At 38.3% G+C, this 16353-nt stretch overlaps 1 protein-coding gene across 1 annotated transcript in view; it reads left to right on the top strand.

The window, feature by feature from the left end:
* The window catches only part of LOC140195007 (mesoderm induction early response protein 3-like), a 61436-nt gene extending 45579 nt beyond the window's left edge, over positions 1-15857 (top strand). The window contains exons 12-13 of the mRNA XM_072252552.1: positions 6067-6212; positions 11863-15857. Of these exons, the coding sequence (XP_072108653.1) occupies positions 6067-6212; positions 11863-12323 (607 nt within the window). The 3' untranslated portion in view covers positions 12324-15857. The remainder of the gene's footprint in view (positions 1-6066; positions 6213-11862) is intronic.
* The last annotated feature ends 496 nt before the right edge of the window (positions 15858-16353 follow it).

Below are 16353 nucleotides of genomic sequence, written 5' to 3'. Positions count from 1 at the left end.
GTTTCAGATATCTTATCAATTTCAACATCATTTATTCTAAGTTTACTATATGTTTGGTATACAGTTTCCAAATATTATGAACTTAGTTTTACTTAGATTCAGTGATAATTTGTTAGTATCAAACTATTTCTTTATAATTTCTAGTTCTTTCTCCACTATATCCAAAAGTTGTTTCAGATGTTCCCCACTACAAAATATAGTAGCATGATCAGCAAATAATATACATTTTAATGTCTGAGAGACTGTACATATATCGTTCATATACAAAATGAACAGCAATGGACCAAGCACTGAACCTTGTGGAACCCCACAAGTTACCCTCAAAAGTTATGAATTCGAGTTGTTTATATGTACATACTGATACCTGTCTTCCAAATAACTACTTAACCAGTCATGTGCTACCCCTCTAATACCATATCTTTCTAACTTTGTTAATAATAATTTATGGTCAATGGTGTCAAGTGCTGTTTTTTAAGATCAAGGAATATTCCCATTGTGTATTCATTTCTTTCTATAGTATTTGATATTTCTTCTAAAAAATCTATTAATGCTATTGTAGTGGTTCTGTTTTTTCTGAAACCATATTGCTGTTCACAGAGTATATTATGTTTTGTTATAAAATCACTTAACCTTCTTACAAATATTTTTTCCAATATTTTGGAAAACTGTGAGAGCAAAGAAACTGGTCTGTAATTTGAAAATACATGTTTATCTCCAGCTTTGTATATTGGAATGACCTTGGCTGTTTTCATTTTACTGGGAAACTTTCCAACAGTCAAAGACTGATTGCAAATATGAGTCAGTGGTTTCACAGCACAGTCAATGATGTTTTTAATTAAATACATATCATATCCATTCCAATCTGTTGATTTCTTGCTCTTTGATTTATATACTATATCAATTATTTCTTTTTCCTCAGTGCTCTAATAAACATAGTGTAATCTGTATTTAACTGTTCTTCTGACTAGTCTCATCGACCGTAGCCCTCGGTACCCCTCCCATCCGTATACTTATCCAAGTTTCTCAAAAATGTTACAGTCGAATTGTATCCACCACTTTAGCCTGGCAGCTTGTTCCACACTCACACCACCCTCAGAGGTTCACTCGATTGGGCAATTGAGACAAGGTGGTTTCTAAGGAGAGAAAAACAGGACAGAGGCGGAGCAGTTACTGGAAGTTGGAGAATTTGGTGTACCTATCACCAGGCTGTAGACCAGTGGTCCCCAACCACCAGGCCGCAAGGAAATGGTATGATTTGGCGGTATGATGAGTAAAAAACAAACATCGCTTGAGAGTTTCTTTAGAAGAGGTGGTAGGGGACATAAAAGGCCTAACAATGATGATAACGCAGAGACAGCTGAGGCCAAGACTGCAAAAAAAAAAAGCTTCCTTCAATAGAAAATACAACAAGTTGTACATAAAATATGACTTTAATGCGACAGGTGACTCACACGCTCCAAGCCCCCTGTGTGTGATATGTGGAGACAAGCTGGCTAATGAGGCAGTGAAGCCCTCAAAACTGCTTCGGCACCTTGAGTCCAAGCACCCTGCATTTAAAGACAAACCCATTGAGTCTTTTGAGCGGAAAAAACATGAGCAAGCAGGACAGAAGCAAGTGCTGAGACCCACCACCTCCACAAATACTGCTGCTCTGAGAGCGTCGTACTTAATGGCTAGCCATATTGCTAAGGCTAAGAAACGTCTGTTTGAGCAGCTTTGCGAGGAAATGGATGCTAAGCGGGATTTTCTGCGATAAAACTAAATTGCGGAATAGATTGGACACAAGGAACCCCCTTCGAGTATCAGTGTCTCCCATCACCCCTCGATGGCACCATCTCGTTGCAGGGAAACAAGCCCAGGGTTCCCACTGATTCAGCGATATTGGTGTGTTGCAATGATTTTATATGTTCATACGAGGAAAATATGCGCTGTGTGATTAATATTAAATTCGTTAGATAAAACCTTTTAGAAACGAAATTGAGTGTATTAGCCACTTACAAGTGACTTATAGTTGACTTATCACCTATATTCTGGTTGTGATTATACCCCCCCCCCCCCCCCCCCGGGTCGGCCGGTCCGCAAGAATATTGTCCAGTCCGCAGTGCAAAAAAGGTTGGGGACCCCTGCTGTAGACTACCAAGGCAGAGTATAAGATGCTATTCTAATCTGCATTTAGCTTAACTTTGGTGATAGTGGAGGCTGAGGACAGACTGCTTTGCCTCACATCTTCATTCTGTTTGCTGTGCCACCTGAATCTCCTTATGGCAGGCCTTTTTCATTCACTTCCTCATTCCCACACCTATACATCTGTCTTTGATTTGTCTCTCTTCAAGTTCATCCCACTTCCCAACATTGTATTTTGCAAGTCTTCCAGCAAACTGCAATTATGTCTTGCATTCCCCATACATGTAAACTACCCCCCATATCCAAGAAGAGTGACAGATTGTGGTTGCAGCCTGACTTTGCCACATTGAGGACTACCTAGCTTTTGATACATAAACTGAACTAACTACTAGCTCAGAATTAGGTGCCTGGGATAATTTGATTTTCAACAGCTGAACAGATTAGTTTAGTCTGTTTCTTTTGAAGATAGGGGAGCAAATTCATTCTACAGACTATGTTTTTTCCTACATTGACATTTTGTGTCTATCATATCTTTGGTACGGGATAGGTGTAACTACCACATAAATCTACATGTAACTAGTCCAATATGATCCACTGTGTGAGCAGTAAACTTCGTTACATACTTGCTTGCATATGTAGTTGTTGTTTTCACTATCAATGATGTATACCTGTTGTGATAAGGAGTGAAATCCCTCCCCCAGCTTAGCTGCATATGCTTGGTTCCAGTGCCACGGTAGTTGTAACCTGAGATTCACCTGATTGGAGTAGATTTCCATCAATATCAATACCTAATTGGTCTTCCATGTCCTAATGATCTTAAAGCTCCTTGCTGCAGAATGTCCACCAGTATTTAATTGTGGTGTCTAAGCCATATGTTAGCAGCATTTTTTCCAATATTGAAGAAACCAAAGCCGCGTACAGCGTGTGGTATAAAGTTAAAGAATGTGTTCTCGTTAATACGGACCGGAATATTTCAGAATTGCCATATTGCCATCTATGGAGTCCAGAACTGCATTTGCTAACGCATCACAGGCTGCTGTGTAGTTACTATGTAGTCCACAAACTTTGTAGTAAAATTATTTATTTTAGTTAGGGTATCTTCTGTGAGAGATGTATTGTTTCATTTCCTCTCAAATTCTGTCTCTTGAGCTTTCAACACACTCAAAACAGAGCTTAGGAAGCTGTCCAGTCAGCAGCTGAAAATCCTATATGTGGTTGAATAGGTGTCTGGTGGCCATATCCATGAGGTACAATGAATAGCCCAGGAAGCACACAAGGCCTGACCTCATGCTGCAACACCAAGAGGTTCTTTAATGCTTGTGGCTTCCCCACCCGCCCCCACACAGATCATAGCAAAATACAAGCATAGTTTAAAAATTGCATGTTACCATGATAGTGAAGAGTACCAAAACTGTGCATAACTCAGTTTCAGGTATATTATCACTGACGTATCTTGTGAAGCCAAGGAAAGACGTCGGGAGTAAACCCTGAGGAAGAAGTCCAGAGCCAGGGTCCGTAAGGCAGTTTAATGTTGCTTACAACTTCACCTTGCCCTTCCCTTGGACTACATCAGTGACGTGGAGAGGGGGAGCCCACTGCATGGGCAACAGCCAGTTCTTCAAATCTTCCCGTCCAGGCTTGTGCCCTGGAGAGGACATAGTCCACCAGAGGCTCAAACCCATGATCCCCTGGGATCAACGGCTGCCTACATCTTGTGAAAGTAGTTTTTGCCGCAGCAGTAGTCCAATACATTAAAGTTATTATAAACTACAATAAGAAAAATATAAAAATTAAATAGTGCAAAAAGAGAGTAAAATAGTAAGGTAGTCTTCATAGATTTATAGACCAATCAGAGATCTGATGGCAGAAGGGAAGAAGCTTTTCCTAAAATGTTGAATGTGTGTCCCTCTGACTCCTCTTTGGTGGTAATGAGATGAGGGCATGTCCTGGGTGGTGAGGGTCCTTAATAATGGACGCTACCTTCTGAGCCTGTCTTGTATGGTGGGGAGGCTCGTGCCCATGATGGAGCAGGTTGAGCTATTATTATATTATTGATTATTGTATTGTTCAATATTTCTGCAAATTTCTTTTGCATTTTATTTTAACCTTATGTTAATATTTTCCCTTTATTAAGCATAATTTAAAACTTCTTGACTCTTTCCACCAGATGTGCCTCTGTTTATGCTGAGAATCCTGTGGCTTATTTTGAACCTTGTTGATTGCTTGAAAGCAGTTAAAGATGTCATTCCTATTAGGGTATTTTATTGCATTGATTAGCAAACTTGGCAATTGCTTTCTCAATAGGTAACCAATAATTGAAGTATTCTAGCCTTTTCTCTCTACCGATTTTCATTTTTTTTAAAGTAAAAATTGTTTCTTCCATACCCAACATTTTAAAAGATCACACAGGGCAAATTAAACACTGAACCAGCTCTGCCTTGCTTTTTGTCAGCTAATAGTTTTTGAGAATCTGTATTATCTATTCCTGGTCCAGTTGTTTTTAGTATGTGGAGTGAAATAACTATTTTCTATTCTATGTGAGAAGTTTCCTAAACAAAAGTAATTGTTTCCTAACATCAGTAACTTTAAGTTGATTTCAAGTTTTCAAATATGGTATCCTAGTTATTTACTACTGTTTCATGTTTGGTGTTTAGTACCTTTTGTTTATATGGATCTTCTCTGCAAAATATAATATGGTCAAAATTTGTATATTAAAATCACGAGACCCTTGTTTTGATAGGTGTCAAAGCACAGCACAAATACTGTATGGATCTACCCTATTTTTGTTCCTTTTCAAATACCTTTCCTAGTCCCTTTTAAAAGCTGCATGAACATCTGTCAACGTTTCGGGCTATGCTTTCCAGATCACAAGAATTATGATTTTTTATAAAATTCTTAATTTCTTTTGAAATTACTTTAAATCTTTATCCTACAGTCATCGATAAACCTACTAGTGAACCATTTTCCCCTCATTTACTATTCCAGTATCCTAATATAATTGTAGATACATGGGCAAAGAAGTGGCAGATAGAATATCGTGTAGGGAAATACATGGTCATGCACTTTGATAGAAGAAATAAAGACATAGACTATTTTCTAAATGGGAAGAAAATTCAGAAATCAAGTGTGTAAAGGGACTTGAGAGTTTTTGTGCAGGATTCCCTAACAGTTAACTTGTAGGCTGAGTTGGTAGCGAGGTATAAAAGACCAATGTTAACATTCATTCCAAGAGGACTAAAATATAAAGGCAAGGATGTAATCCAAGACTTTATAAGGCATTGGTCAGACCGCACTTGGAATACGGTCAGCAATTTTGGGCCCCTTATGTAAGAAAGGATATGCTGATAATGGAGAGGCTCCAGAGTGGATTCATGAGATTGATCCTGGGAATGAAAGGGTTAATATATGGGGAGCATTTGATGGCTTTGGCCTGTCTTATTGCAACATGAAAGGCCTACAGAGAGTGAATGTGGAGAGGATGTTTCCTATAGTGGGAGAGTCTAGGACTAGAGGGCACAGCTTCAGAATAGGACAGCCCTTTCGACAGAGATGGGGAGGAATTTCTTTTGCCAGAGGGTGGCGAATCTGTTGAATTCATTGCCGCAGATAGCTGTGGAGGTCAAGTAACTGGGTATATTTAAAGTGGATGTTGATAGGTTCTTGATTAGTAATGGCGTCAAAGGGTGAAGGAGAATGGGGTTGAGAAGGATAATAAATCAGTCATGATGGAATGGTGAAAAAGACTCAATGGGCCAAGTGGCCTTATTCTGCTCCTATGTCTAGTCTATGGTCTTATTAGCTAAGAGTATTTTCCACTGTGCAGAAGCTTTAAATATGTGTGTGTGTTGGCAGATCTGGTGAATAATCGTCATCATCATCATCATAATTGGATTTAAACTTTTTATTATACACTAATTTAATTTCAAAACTTTTCTTTTTAAGGGATTACATGGATCGCCTTGTAGACGAGGCTGAGATGGGAATGTTAAGTCGATCAATACATTCTCCATCTATTTGTTCTTCTGTCAGTAGACCTGAACCAATTTCTGATCAGCATAGTCTAATGAGCTCTGGACACGAGTTTTCTGGTAAGAAATTTGATATCATTTGCAAGCAATGGTTATTATCTAAGAAATCAATATACTTGAATATGAAAGCGTTTGAACTTTTACAATACAAGTAAGTTTTATACTAATAGAGCTTCTGTCCAAGCTTTTATCTTTGTGACAAAACGATGCATAACATTGTGATTCAAGCAGTGACACCTCTGTTAATTTGCATGTGTCTAGATCTTAGGCAAAGCTCGGCATCATGTTCAGGAACTTTCCTGTTTATGATTGCTCATTCCAATTCCCCAGGCTCTTCGGTAAGAATCTAAGTCAGTATAGGACTGTTGTTTGATCTTGGATAACTGGATTCCAAGAACTTATTAATGTTCTTGTTGATGGAAGGATCAAGAACTGAGAAATACAGAAAGTGTTTGGTCGAGAACCAAAAATGACATGGGGAAAATGTTTGTGTTTAAGTTCAGGAATGCATTGCTAGGGATAATAGTAGAGGCAGATTCAATTGAACTATTCAAAAGAGAACTGGATAAGTACCCAAAAGGAAAGAATATGCAGAACCATGGGTAAAATCAAGGGGGTGTGTCTTGCTGGAAGCTTATATGAAGTGGACAGGCCAAATGGCCTCTTTGTACCACCTTCATCCTGCCATCCAAATTTTCTCTGTGGATAACCCCTCCAATGTATCTTCTGAGTACTGTTGTGACATTCTCCGTAATCAGTAGTGCAATCATTCCATTTTTTTGCCCCTCCCCCCCATATCACATCTAAAATAACAAAACCAGAAATACTGAGCTACCAGTCCTGTATTTCTGTAACCACTTCTTTGTAATGACAACTCTATAAGACTTATGTTCCAATCTACATTGCTTCCTATACCAATACTATTTATGTTGGCAAACTTGGATAAACTCTTTGCATTCACTACGTCCTGAATATTTATACTGAAATATTAAGGCATCCATTACAGCGGAAATGGCAAGCAGTTTCCCAGTCATCTATTTAATAAGATATGTACAAGTATGCTGATGGGATTCTATGATAGGCCACCAAGAGATGGAGGAACATCTATGTTGACAGATTATGGACAGGTTCTGAAACTACAGGGTTGGCATGAGTAGGGGAACTTCAACTTCCCCAGTATAGATTGAATCTTTCTTAATACAAGAAACAGACGGGGTGGGATTTCTTCAGTAAATCTAAGAGATTGGTTGGTTCTTGAATAGTTAGGGCATCAGAGGTTACAGGGAGGATGCAGGAAAATGGGATTCAGCAGGATAATAACCAGCCATGACGGAGGGGCCTATTCCGTGCTGTATCTCAATAAATACATTTTTAAAATTGTGCACCTTTGCATAAAAACACAAGGACAGCAGTGCTGAACAGTGGTGCAAGTGCTCTGGACTGATGAGTCAGGACGCTGTTTGTCTGAAGAAGAGTTGGAGAGTGCTACAGAGTTGAGTGTCTGCAGTCAACAGTCAAGCACTGTGGAGGTTTCCTGTAGGTTTAGTCACATTTTTACAAATGGAGTTGGTGATCTGGTCAGAATTGATGGAATTCTAAATTCTTGGAGGTACAAGCAGGTGCTGATCCATCGCGTAATACCACCAGGGAGGCATCTGATCAGTCCCAACATCATTCTGCAGCTGGACAGTGACCCCAAACACATGGCCAAGGCCATAAACAACTACCTTCAGTGAAAAGAAGAACAAGGAGTTCTGCAACAGGCAGTATGACCTCTACAGAGATCTGATCTCAACATCATTGAGGCTGTCTGGGATTACCTGGAGAGACAGAAGCAAGTGAGACAGCCAAAGTCTGCAGAAGAATGGTGGCAAGTTCTCCAAGATGCTTGGAACAACCTACCAGAATTGATGCGGTTTTAAAGGCAAAGGGTGGTGGAGTTGTGGTATGTGTAATGAATTATCAGAGAACACCGTGGAATGTAATCAGTTGATATATCCCATGGTGTTCTTTGATAATTCCTTACACTGTCCAAGGTTACAGTTAGGGTTTAATTTGGACAAGTGTGAAGTGTTGCACTTTGGGAGGTCAAGTGAACCGAGAAAATTATAGACTTAATGGTAGACACCTTAATAGCATTGAGGTACAGAGGGATCTTGCAATCCGGGTCCTTAGTTCACTGTGCAAGTGGATAAGGTGGTAACAAAGGCATTTCAAATGCTTACCTTCATTGGTAGAGGTGCTGAGTATGAGTAAGGAAGTGGTGCTGCAGCTTAAGAGAAGTCTAGTCAGACTGTACTTCTCCATTGTAGAATAAAAACCATCATAGAATCAATGAAAGACCGCACCAACTTGGGTGTTCAACCATTGTGCAAAAGACAACAAACTGAAAATACAAAAGAAAGAAATAATAAATAAATAAGCAATAAATATTGGGATCGTGAAATGAGTCCTTGAAAGTGGTTGTGAGAACATTTCAATGATGGGGCAAGTGAAGTTGGATGAAGTTATTAGACCATACGACATAGGAACAGAATTAGGCTTTTTGCCCCATCGGGTCTGCTCCACAATTCAATCATGGCTTATCCTTTTTTCCCCTCCTCAGCCCCACTCTCCAGCCTTCTCCCTGTAACTTTTCATGCCGTGTCCAATCAAGAACCTATCAAGCTCTGTCTTAAAAATACCCAACAACCTGGCCTCTGGAGCTGCCTGTGGTAATATATTCCACAAATTCATCATCCTCTAGCTAAAGAAATTTCCCTGCATCTCTGTTTTAAATGGATGCCCCTCTATCCTGAGGCTGTGCCCTCTCTTCTCCCCCCCCCACCCCCGCAAATGGGAAACATCCTTTCCACATCTTCTCTGTCTAGGCCTTTCAACAGTTGAAAGGTTTCAGTGAGATATCCCCTCATCCTTCTAAATTCCAGCAAGTACAGATAATGAGCCATCAAATGGTCTTCATATGAAAAACCTTTTATTCCTGGAATCATCCTTGGGAATCTCCTCTGAACCCTTTCCAATGCCACACCTTTACTTAGATGAGGAACTCAAAATTGTTCACAATACTCAAGGTGAGACCTCACCAGTGCCTTATAAAGCCTCAGCATCACATCCCTGCTCTTGTATTCTCGACCTCTTGAAATGAATGCTAACATTGCATTTGCCTTCCTCACCACCGATTCAACTTGCAAGTAAACCTTTAAGGTGTTCTGCACAAGGACTCCCAAGTCCCTTTGCATCTCAGATTTTTGGATTTTCTCCTCATTTTAGAAAATAGTCTGCACATTTATTTCTTCTACCAAAGTGCATGACCATGCATTTTCCAACATTGTACTTCATTTGCAACTTTCTTGTCCAATTTCCTTATCTGTCTAAATCCTTCTGCAGTCTACCTGTTTCCTCAACACTACCTGCCCCTCCACCAATCTTCATATCATCTGCAAACTTGGTAACAAAGTCACCTATTCCATCAACTAAATCATTGATATGTAGCATAAAAAGAAGCGATCCCAACTCCAACCCCTGTGGAACACCACTGGTCACTGTCAGCCAACCTGAAAAGTATCTCTTTATTCCCGCTTGCTGTCTCCTACCAATCAGCCAATGCTCTAACTGTGCTAGTAACTTTCCTGTGATACCACGGGCTCTTAACTTGGTGTTAACCTCATGTATGGCACCTTGTCAAAGGCCTTGTCTGAAAGTCCAAATATTCAAAAAATATGCATCCCCTTTATCTATCCTTCTTGTAATCTCCTTAAAGAATTTCAGCAGGTTCAGGCAGAATTTTCCTGGGTCACCAAGTACTCCATAACCTCATTGTAAACAATTGACTCCAACATCTTCCCAGTGCTGAGGTCAGGCTAACTGGACTATAATTTCCTTCCTGCTGCCTTCCTCCTTTCTTAAAGAGCGGAGTGACATTTGCAATTTTCCAGTCCTCTGGCACCATACCAGAGTCGAATGATTCTTGAAAGATCATTACTGATGCGTCCACGATCTGTACCACTACCTCTTTCAGAACCTTGGGGTGCAATTCATCTGGTCTGGGTGACTTGTGCACCCTTAGATCTTCCAGCTTTTTGAGCACCTTCTCCCTTGTAATAGAATCTGCATTTGCTTCTCTTCCCTCGCGCCCTTCAACATTTGGCACACTTCTAGTGTCTTCCACAGTGAAGACTGATGTAAAATGCTCATTTGATTCATCTGCCATTTCCTTGTCCACCGTTAATATTTATCCAGCCTCATTTTCCAACGGTCCTATATCCAATCTCATCTCTCTTTTATTTTTACATACTTGAAAAGTTTTTACTATCCACTTTGATATAGTTTGCTTTCATATTTCATCTTTCCCCTCCTAATGATTCTTTTAGTTGCTTTCTGTAGGTTTTTAAAAGCTTCCTAATCCTCTAACTTCCCGTTAATTTTTGCTTTGCTCTATGCCTTCTCTTTGCTTTTACATTAGTTTTGTCTTCCCTTGTCAGCCATGGTTGTACTATTTTGCCATTTATTTCTTTGTTCTTGGAATACATCTATCCTGCATTTTCCTAATTTTTCCCAGAAACTCAAGCCATTGCTGCTCTACTGTTATCCCTGCCTACATTTTCCAATTTACTTTGGCCAACTCCTTTCTCATACCACTGTAATTTCCTGTACTCCACTGAAATACTGCTATGTTAATTTACTTGTTCCACCTCCTTTTCAATGTTTCCTTGAATCTTTTGTGTCCACTAAGCTACCAGGCCAGATTAAGTAATGAACTCTGTAGTGTGAACACATCCTCTTTTCTGAACAGTCAGCTGAGTTGAACTGCCTCTGGTTATATTTAGGCAAAGTATGTGAAACAAAATATAATTTATCCTTGTAGTTATTTGAGCTAACATCAAGTTATAGAGCGCCACAGTAGCTTAGCATTTAGTGTGACTCTATATTACAGTTTGGGATGTCAAGACTTCAGTTCAGGCACTGTCTGTAAGAAGTTTGTGCTTGATTTCCTGTGAGTGTGTTTGTTTCCTCTGGGTGCTCCGGTTTCCTCCCACACTCCAAACTAGTAGGTCAATTGATCATTGTAAATTGTCCTGTGATTAGGCTAGAGTTAAACAGGTGGGTTGCGGTGTGGTGCAGCTCGTTGGGCTGAAAAGGCCTGATCTACATTATAACTCTAAATGAAATCAGTTGGAACAGGTGTCAGGATGGTGCAGCCGTTGGCACAACACTATTACAGCTTGGGATGCTTCAGGTTCAATTCCGGAACCATCTGTAAGGAGTTTTTGTATCTTCTTCCTGTGAAACACATAGGTTTCCCCCTGGTGCTTTAGAGATGTACCAGTTAGTAGGTTAATTGGTCATTGTAAATGATACTGTGACGAGGTGAGTTCCTGGGTGGTGGGCTCATTGGGCCTGAAGGGGCCTGTTTCATGCTGTATCTCTAAATAAATAAATGTAAAACGCACAGTGTGCCTCCTGAGGATCCAACTTAAGCATCTAGATGGTAATATCTGCTCTATTTTGTACTTAGCCGTGCATTTAATAACTAGTGAGCCTTTAGTTAATGTAAGTATGGCGAATAAAAATTAAAAGTGATCTCATTGGTAGGTTGTGTTTATTTATCCTTTTAAGTATATAAATCTTTCACCATCTTTTCAAGAATTAAAATAAATTGTGATATAGTTATAAAGCCGAAAGACTTAAATTTTACTTTTCTGTCTTTTAGCACTGACCAGCGTGAGTACACCTTGCAGCGCTGCCGATGTGAACTGTTTGGATTCATATAATTTTCATCCAGTGGAGAGTTTACACACCAAGGGACCAACTACCCATGTGCCTGCTTTAATAGACGAGTCACTTGGTTTGCCTACAAATGGTGACACAGACTGTCTAAATTTATTTGAGACTGGATTCTACCATTCTGATTTAAACCAGATAAACATGTGCAACAGTGAGTCTGAAAGACCGGCAAAGAGATTGAAAATGGGGATTTCTGTTCAAGAATCTTTTATCAATGACCTTTCTGTAAATAACCTGGATGTGGATTTTGAGAATCACACACATCACATCACTAGTGCCAAAATGTCTGTTTCTGTTGCAGATTTTAGCAGCTTGCCTAGTAGTGAAGCAAATGGCTTCATTAATCCCTGTGCACTACACCAGCATACGGCTCTCCAATCAGAGTGACTCCATTGAAACTTCTTCTGAAATGGTGGTATGCAGTAATGTTGAGCTTGGTGGATGAGCCATCGAGATTGTTCAGTCATTCACTGGAAGTTTGAATTTTTTTACTATGACATCAGTGATGTCTTTTTACCTATAGAACTTTAATCTTGATTTCTCAAGAGTTAAATAGCCATTTATTTTCAGTCCCTAGTAACATAGAAATTTGAGAGATTATGTTCATATAGCAGAGTTGGGGACTTAAAATTGAACTTTACGACACAGTCCTGAACTCTCACGCTATTGCATCTCCTTTGTAGTTGAAGAACCATTTCACCTCCTGACACCACCTTTGGGAATCTGAAACAATAGAAATGGCTTCCATGAATGCACACTACTGTCACGGTAGTGGGTATAGAGGAATACTAATGTTTACAGGTACCTGGCCTTGTCCCTGGCTAATGTAGCATTTTGGAAGTGAACTGTGCACAACCTGTGCAAAGACCTGCATGAACAGAGCCTTCTCATCCATTCACTTAAAACAGAGCACTTCAGTTTATGGTGCCATGAGCGCATCCTTTGGAAGAAAATTGATGGATGAAATACAAGTGGGAGAAAGCCTACAGACTTGCAAATGTTGGGCATGGCTGCCATCTGTAAACGGGTTGGAACTACTGCCAGATTTCTGTGCTGAGAAACTTTTCAAGCTTTTATTGATTAGATTAAATATTGAATTTTGTGATAATTGTATATTTGTTTTTTTAAAAGACTTTAAAGATTGTATTATAGTGTATCTCAAACTGCGCAGTGCATTATATATCTTATGAGATTTCCTGGGGCAGCTGAAATCGTCTCGACACAACTTGGGACTTGCCACTTTTAATCACAATTCTGTTTGACACTTAAGCCATCTTGCAGCAGTTCATTATGTTTTGTATCCATGCCCACAGTGTAATACAGTGAAACCTTGAACCAAACGGAAGCTCTACTATTTTGTAATATATATTCCAAATTTTTAGTCTGTTGTAAACTTCGCAATTTCTCTAAGTAAAAGTTTGCAATAAAGCACTTGTTGAACTGAAACAAGAAAATATTGAATTTTAAATTATAGTAATTATTTGATTAGGTATACAGTACCTAGTATCCATTTTACACAGCAGGAAATAAAATGGTACTTTTATCTGTAAATTGTTGTTGATCATTATCAAGTTCTGATTAAGAAATTTTGGAATTCCCTACCTGGTTTAGTATTAGAAGATACTTGGAATCCAGAAAGATAAGTGTCCTTTGAGCCTATTTATAGTACATTTATTGTCACATGTTTCATTTTGTAGTTTTTGCATTAGTGTTTATTGCTTTGCTTCCTAGTTTCTAAAGACATCTAGGTCATTAATATTAATGTAATTCTTACTGTTGAGCATCTGCTAAAATTGTAGTTAAGCTCTGCTGAGTACCTATTCTCACATTATTTTGTTTTTTTTAATTACAAGAATTTACTATACCACATTTGAGAAAGATTGTACTGTTTTCCCAAGTGATTTGAAAGTGTGACGAAGGTTAATTAGCTGGGATACACAACATGATGAACTGCTTTTGTACAATGTAAATATTTACATTCTGTCTGGAGAATCTATCTTCACCCTTGCCCCTATATTTGCACAATCCCCTAAAACTTAGTGCAGAAATTTTACACAAATACTGCCATTTTAAATGCGCAAGAGTGAATACTGTGGTTTGAGAGACTGAGTTGATTTACTGTGTAGATGAGTATGACTGTAAAGCCATACTATGCTTTCAGTTTTTAATACAGGAATCTAGTATGGTAGATGAAGCTTTAGGTTCTGAGACAGTACAGAGTGGCATAAAGGTACAAGACACAAGTAACGGGTAGCCTTGGCTCTTGCCAGTATAGCGTGGAATTTTGATTCATGTCATCAGCTTATAGCTTGTGTTTATGTGCTGATCTATGCATTTGTCTTCTGTGGGATTTTTCTTTCTAATGTTAACTAAACTCAGTCCTGTACTTGTGGAAATGCTATACATATCCCTTCATTTATATTGAGCGTGATGACTGGAATTGCAAAGGCTAGTCTGTAGTAATGTTCACACAGATTTATGACTGATCACTTGCATCAGTTGCACTTTTTGAAATTTTAAAACCATTCCTAGTGCATTATAAATACAGAAATTAACTATGCATTCAGACTTTGTAAGGTTCCCTTGGCAAACAGTAGTGTGTTTTTTTTTATTACAGGGTTTAATTTAAAATTTACTATTACTGATTTGCTTGTGATTTTTAGAGAAAAAATAAAATCCTTATTGGTATGTATTCTCTTGCCAGTTACATTGATTAACTTCTAACTGAGTAATACAGTTTATTTAAAAGCATTTAGTCCAAAATTTAAACTGTTTAACCTTTTTTGTTTGGGGCTAATGTTATTTACTTGTTACAATGTTTAAATATTTTGAAATGTGTGTTTGGCGTGTAGAAAAAAATGTCCTTCATCCTGCACGTTGAACAAAGATCATTGAAATATCTATGATACTCTACCAAAACTAAAACCAAATTCTTAATGGGAACTGATATTTTAGAATTTTGTAAATTTCCTTTTTTATGTTCATATTAAACAGGGCAATAATTTGAGAGAATGTAATTATGTAGAATTTATGCATCTAGTAAACTACTAAGTTTAAGTTTAAAGTGTCATGAAATGATGCTTGCTTCTTTCTAAATGAGAATCTTATTTAACCACTGGGATGTAGAAGATTTGATGTTTATTGTCAAGCTTTGTTGACTGCTGGCCAAAGATGATTGTCTTTCCTTTCCATTTTGAAAAGTCTGTTCATATACTAATACATTTAGAACTGTAACTGGTGCTGTGGTGAATATAGCAATACTTCACCAAGAAAAGAGACGATGTTTTCTCGCTAGTCTAAATGATTAGTTTCCTAATATTAACTGATCCAGTTACTTGAAGGTTTTACTTGTTTGATGGCTGAAGAATATCAAGGGTAGGTCACTTAAAATACTACAGTTTTTTTCTTCTTGGCTGAAGATAACTATCTGTAGTGAGAAAATCTCCCAGTTGTTGAATTTAATGATACTTTATCCAAAGTCTGTAGTATGAATTAAAATTGCTTATTGAAGGTAAAATAGTGACAAGTTGAACTAACTGTAATTGTATACAGAAATTTGAAAAGTTGATACATTGCTGAAGAGGGAGTTTGTACAATGTTTGTGAAGAATGAAAGCAATGTGGTATTGATCAATATAGATATGCTACTTAAATGCTTCTAGTAAAATAAAAGCACTAGCAATACTGTTCTGAAAAATTGGTGCTACAGCTCCTCTTCAACTACTGTTGTAGTTAGTAATAGAGCTGCCAGTGGGGAAATGGGTTAATTGTTGACAATCAAGACAGCATTCAGTTTTGAAGATATACAAGAAGAAAGCTCTAACATTGTGTTTTGTTTTAATATTTGTATATAAATACTGAAGGTTTTTGTTCAGCATTATTTTGTACTTCTGTTGTACCTTGATGTGTGGTGTATACCATTTCCAGAAATAAAAAGTCTGGAAGTCTCATCTTTATTTTGATTAACTATAACTTTAAAGTTGATGTGAAAGTACATTGTTCTCAAATTCTTCTAAAGGCTCGATTTCATGCTGTAAACCATTTGTACAAAGCCCAGCGGCAAATTTGTGACTCTCAACTATCACCAGTCTGATTGTTAACAATAGTTTCTAGTCAGCAGAAAAATGTGCCTGATTTGTCTGAAAATAGGAAATTATATTGAGCATTGAAGTTCACTTGTATATTCCAAGGTGGCGCATGCCTATGAGTATACTGAGCTGCATTGGAATTGACTGTCCTATTTCTTGAGCAGAGTAATTCAACATTTTACTTTTATGAGACCTAGGAGCAGAATTAGGCCATTTGGCCCATCAGGTCTGTCCACCATTCCATCATGGCCGATTTATTATCCCTATCAATTCCATTCTCCTGCCTTCTCGTCATAACCTTTGATTAATCAAAACCTAACAACTCCACCT

This window comes from Mobula birostris, chromosome 3, assembly GCF_030028105.1.
Source record: "Mobula birostris isolate sMobBir1 chromosome 3, sMobBir1.hap1, whole genome shotgun sequence".
NCBI lineage: Eukaryota > Metazoa > Chordata > Chondrichthyes > Myliobatiformes > Myliobatidae > Mobula > Mobula birostris.
The sequence above is the reverse complement of the archived record's forward strand: the minus strand, read 5'-3'. Positions and strand labels throughout refer to the sequence as shown.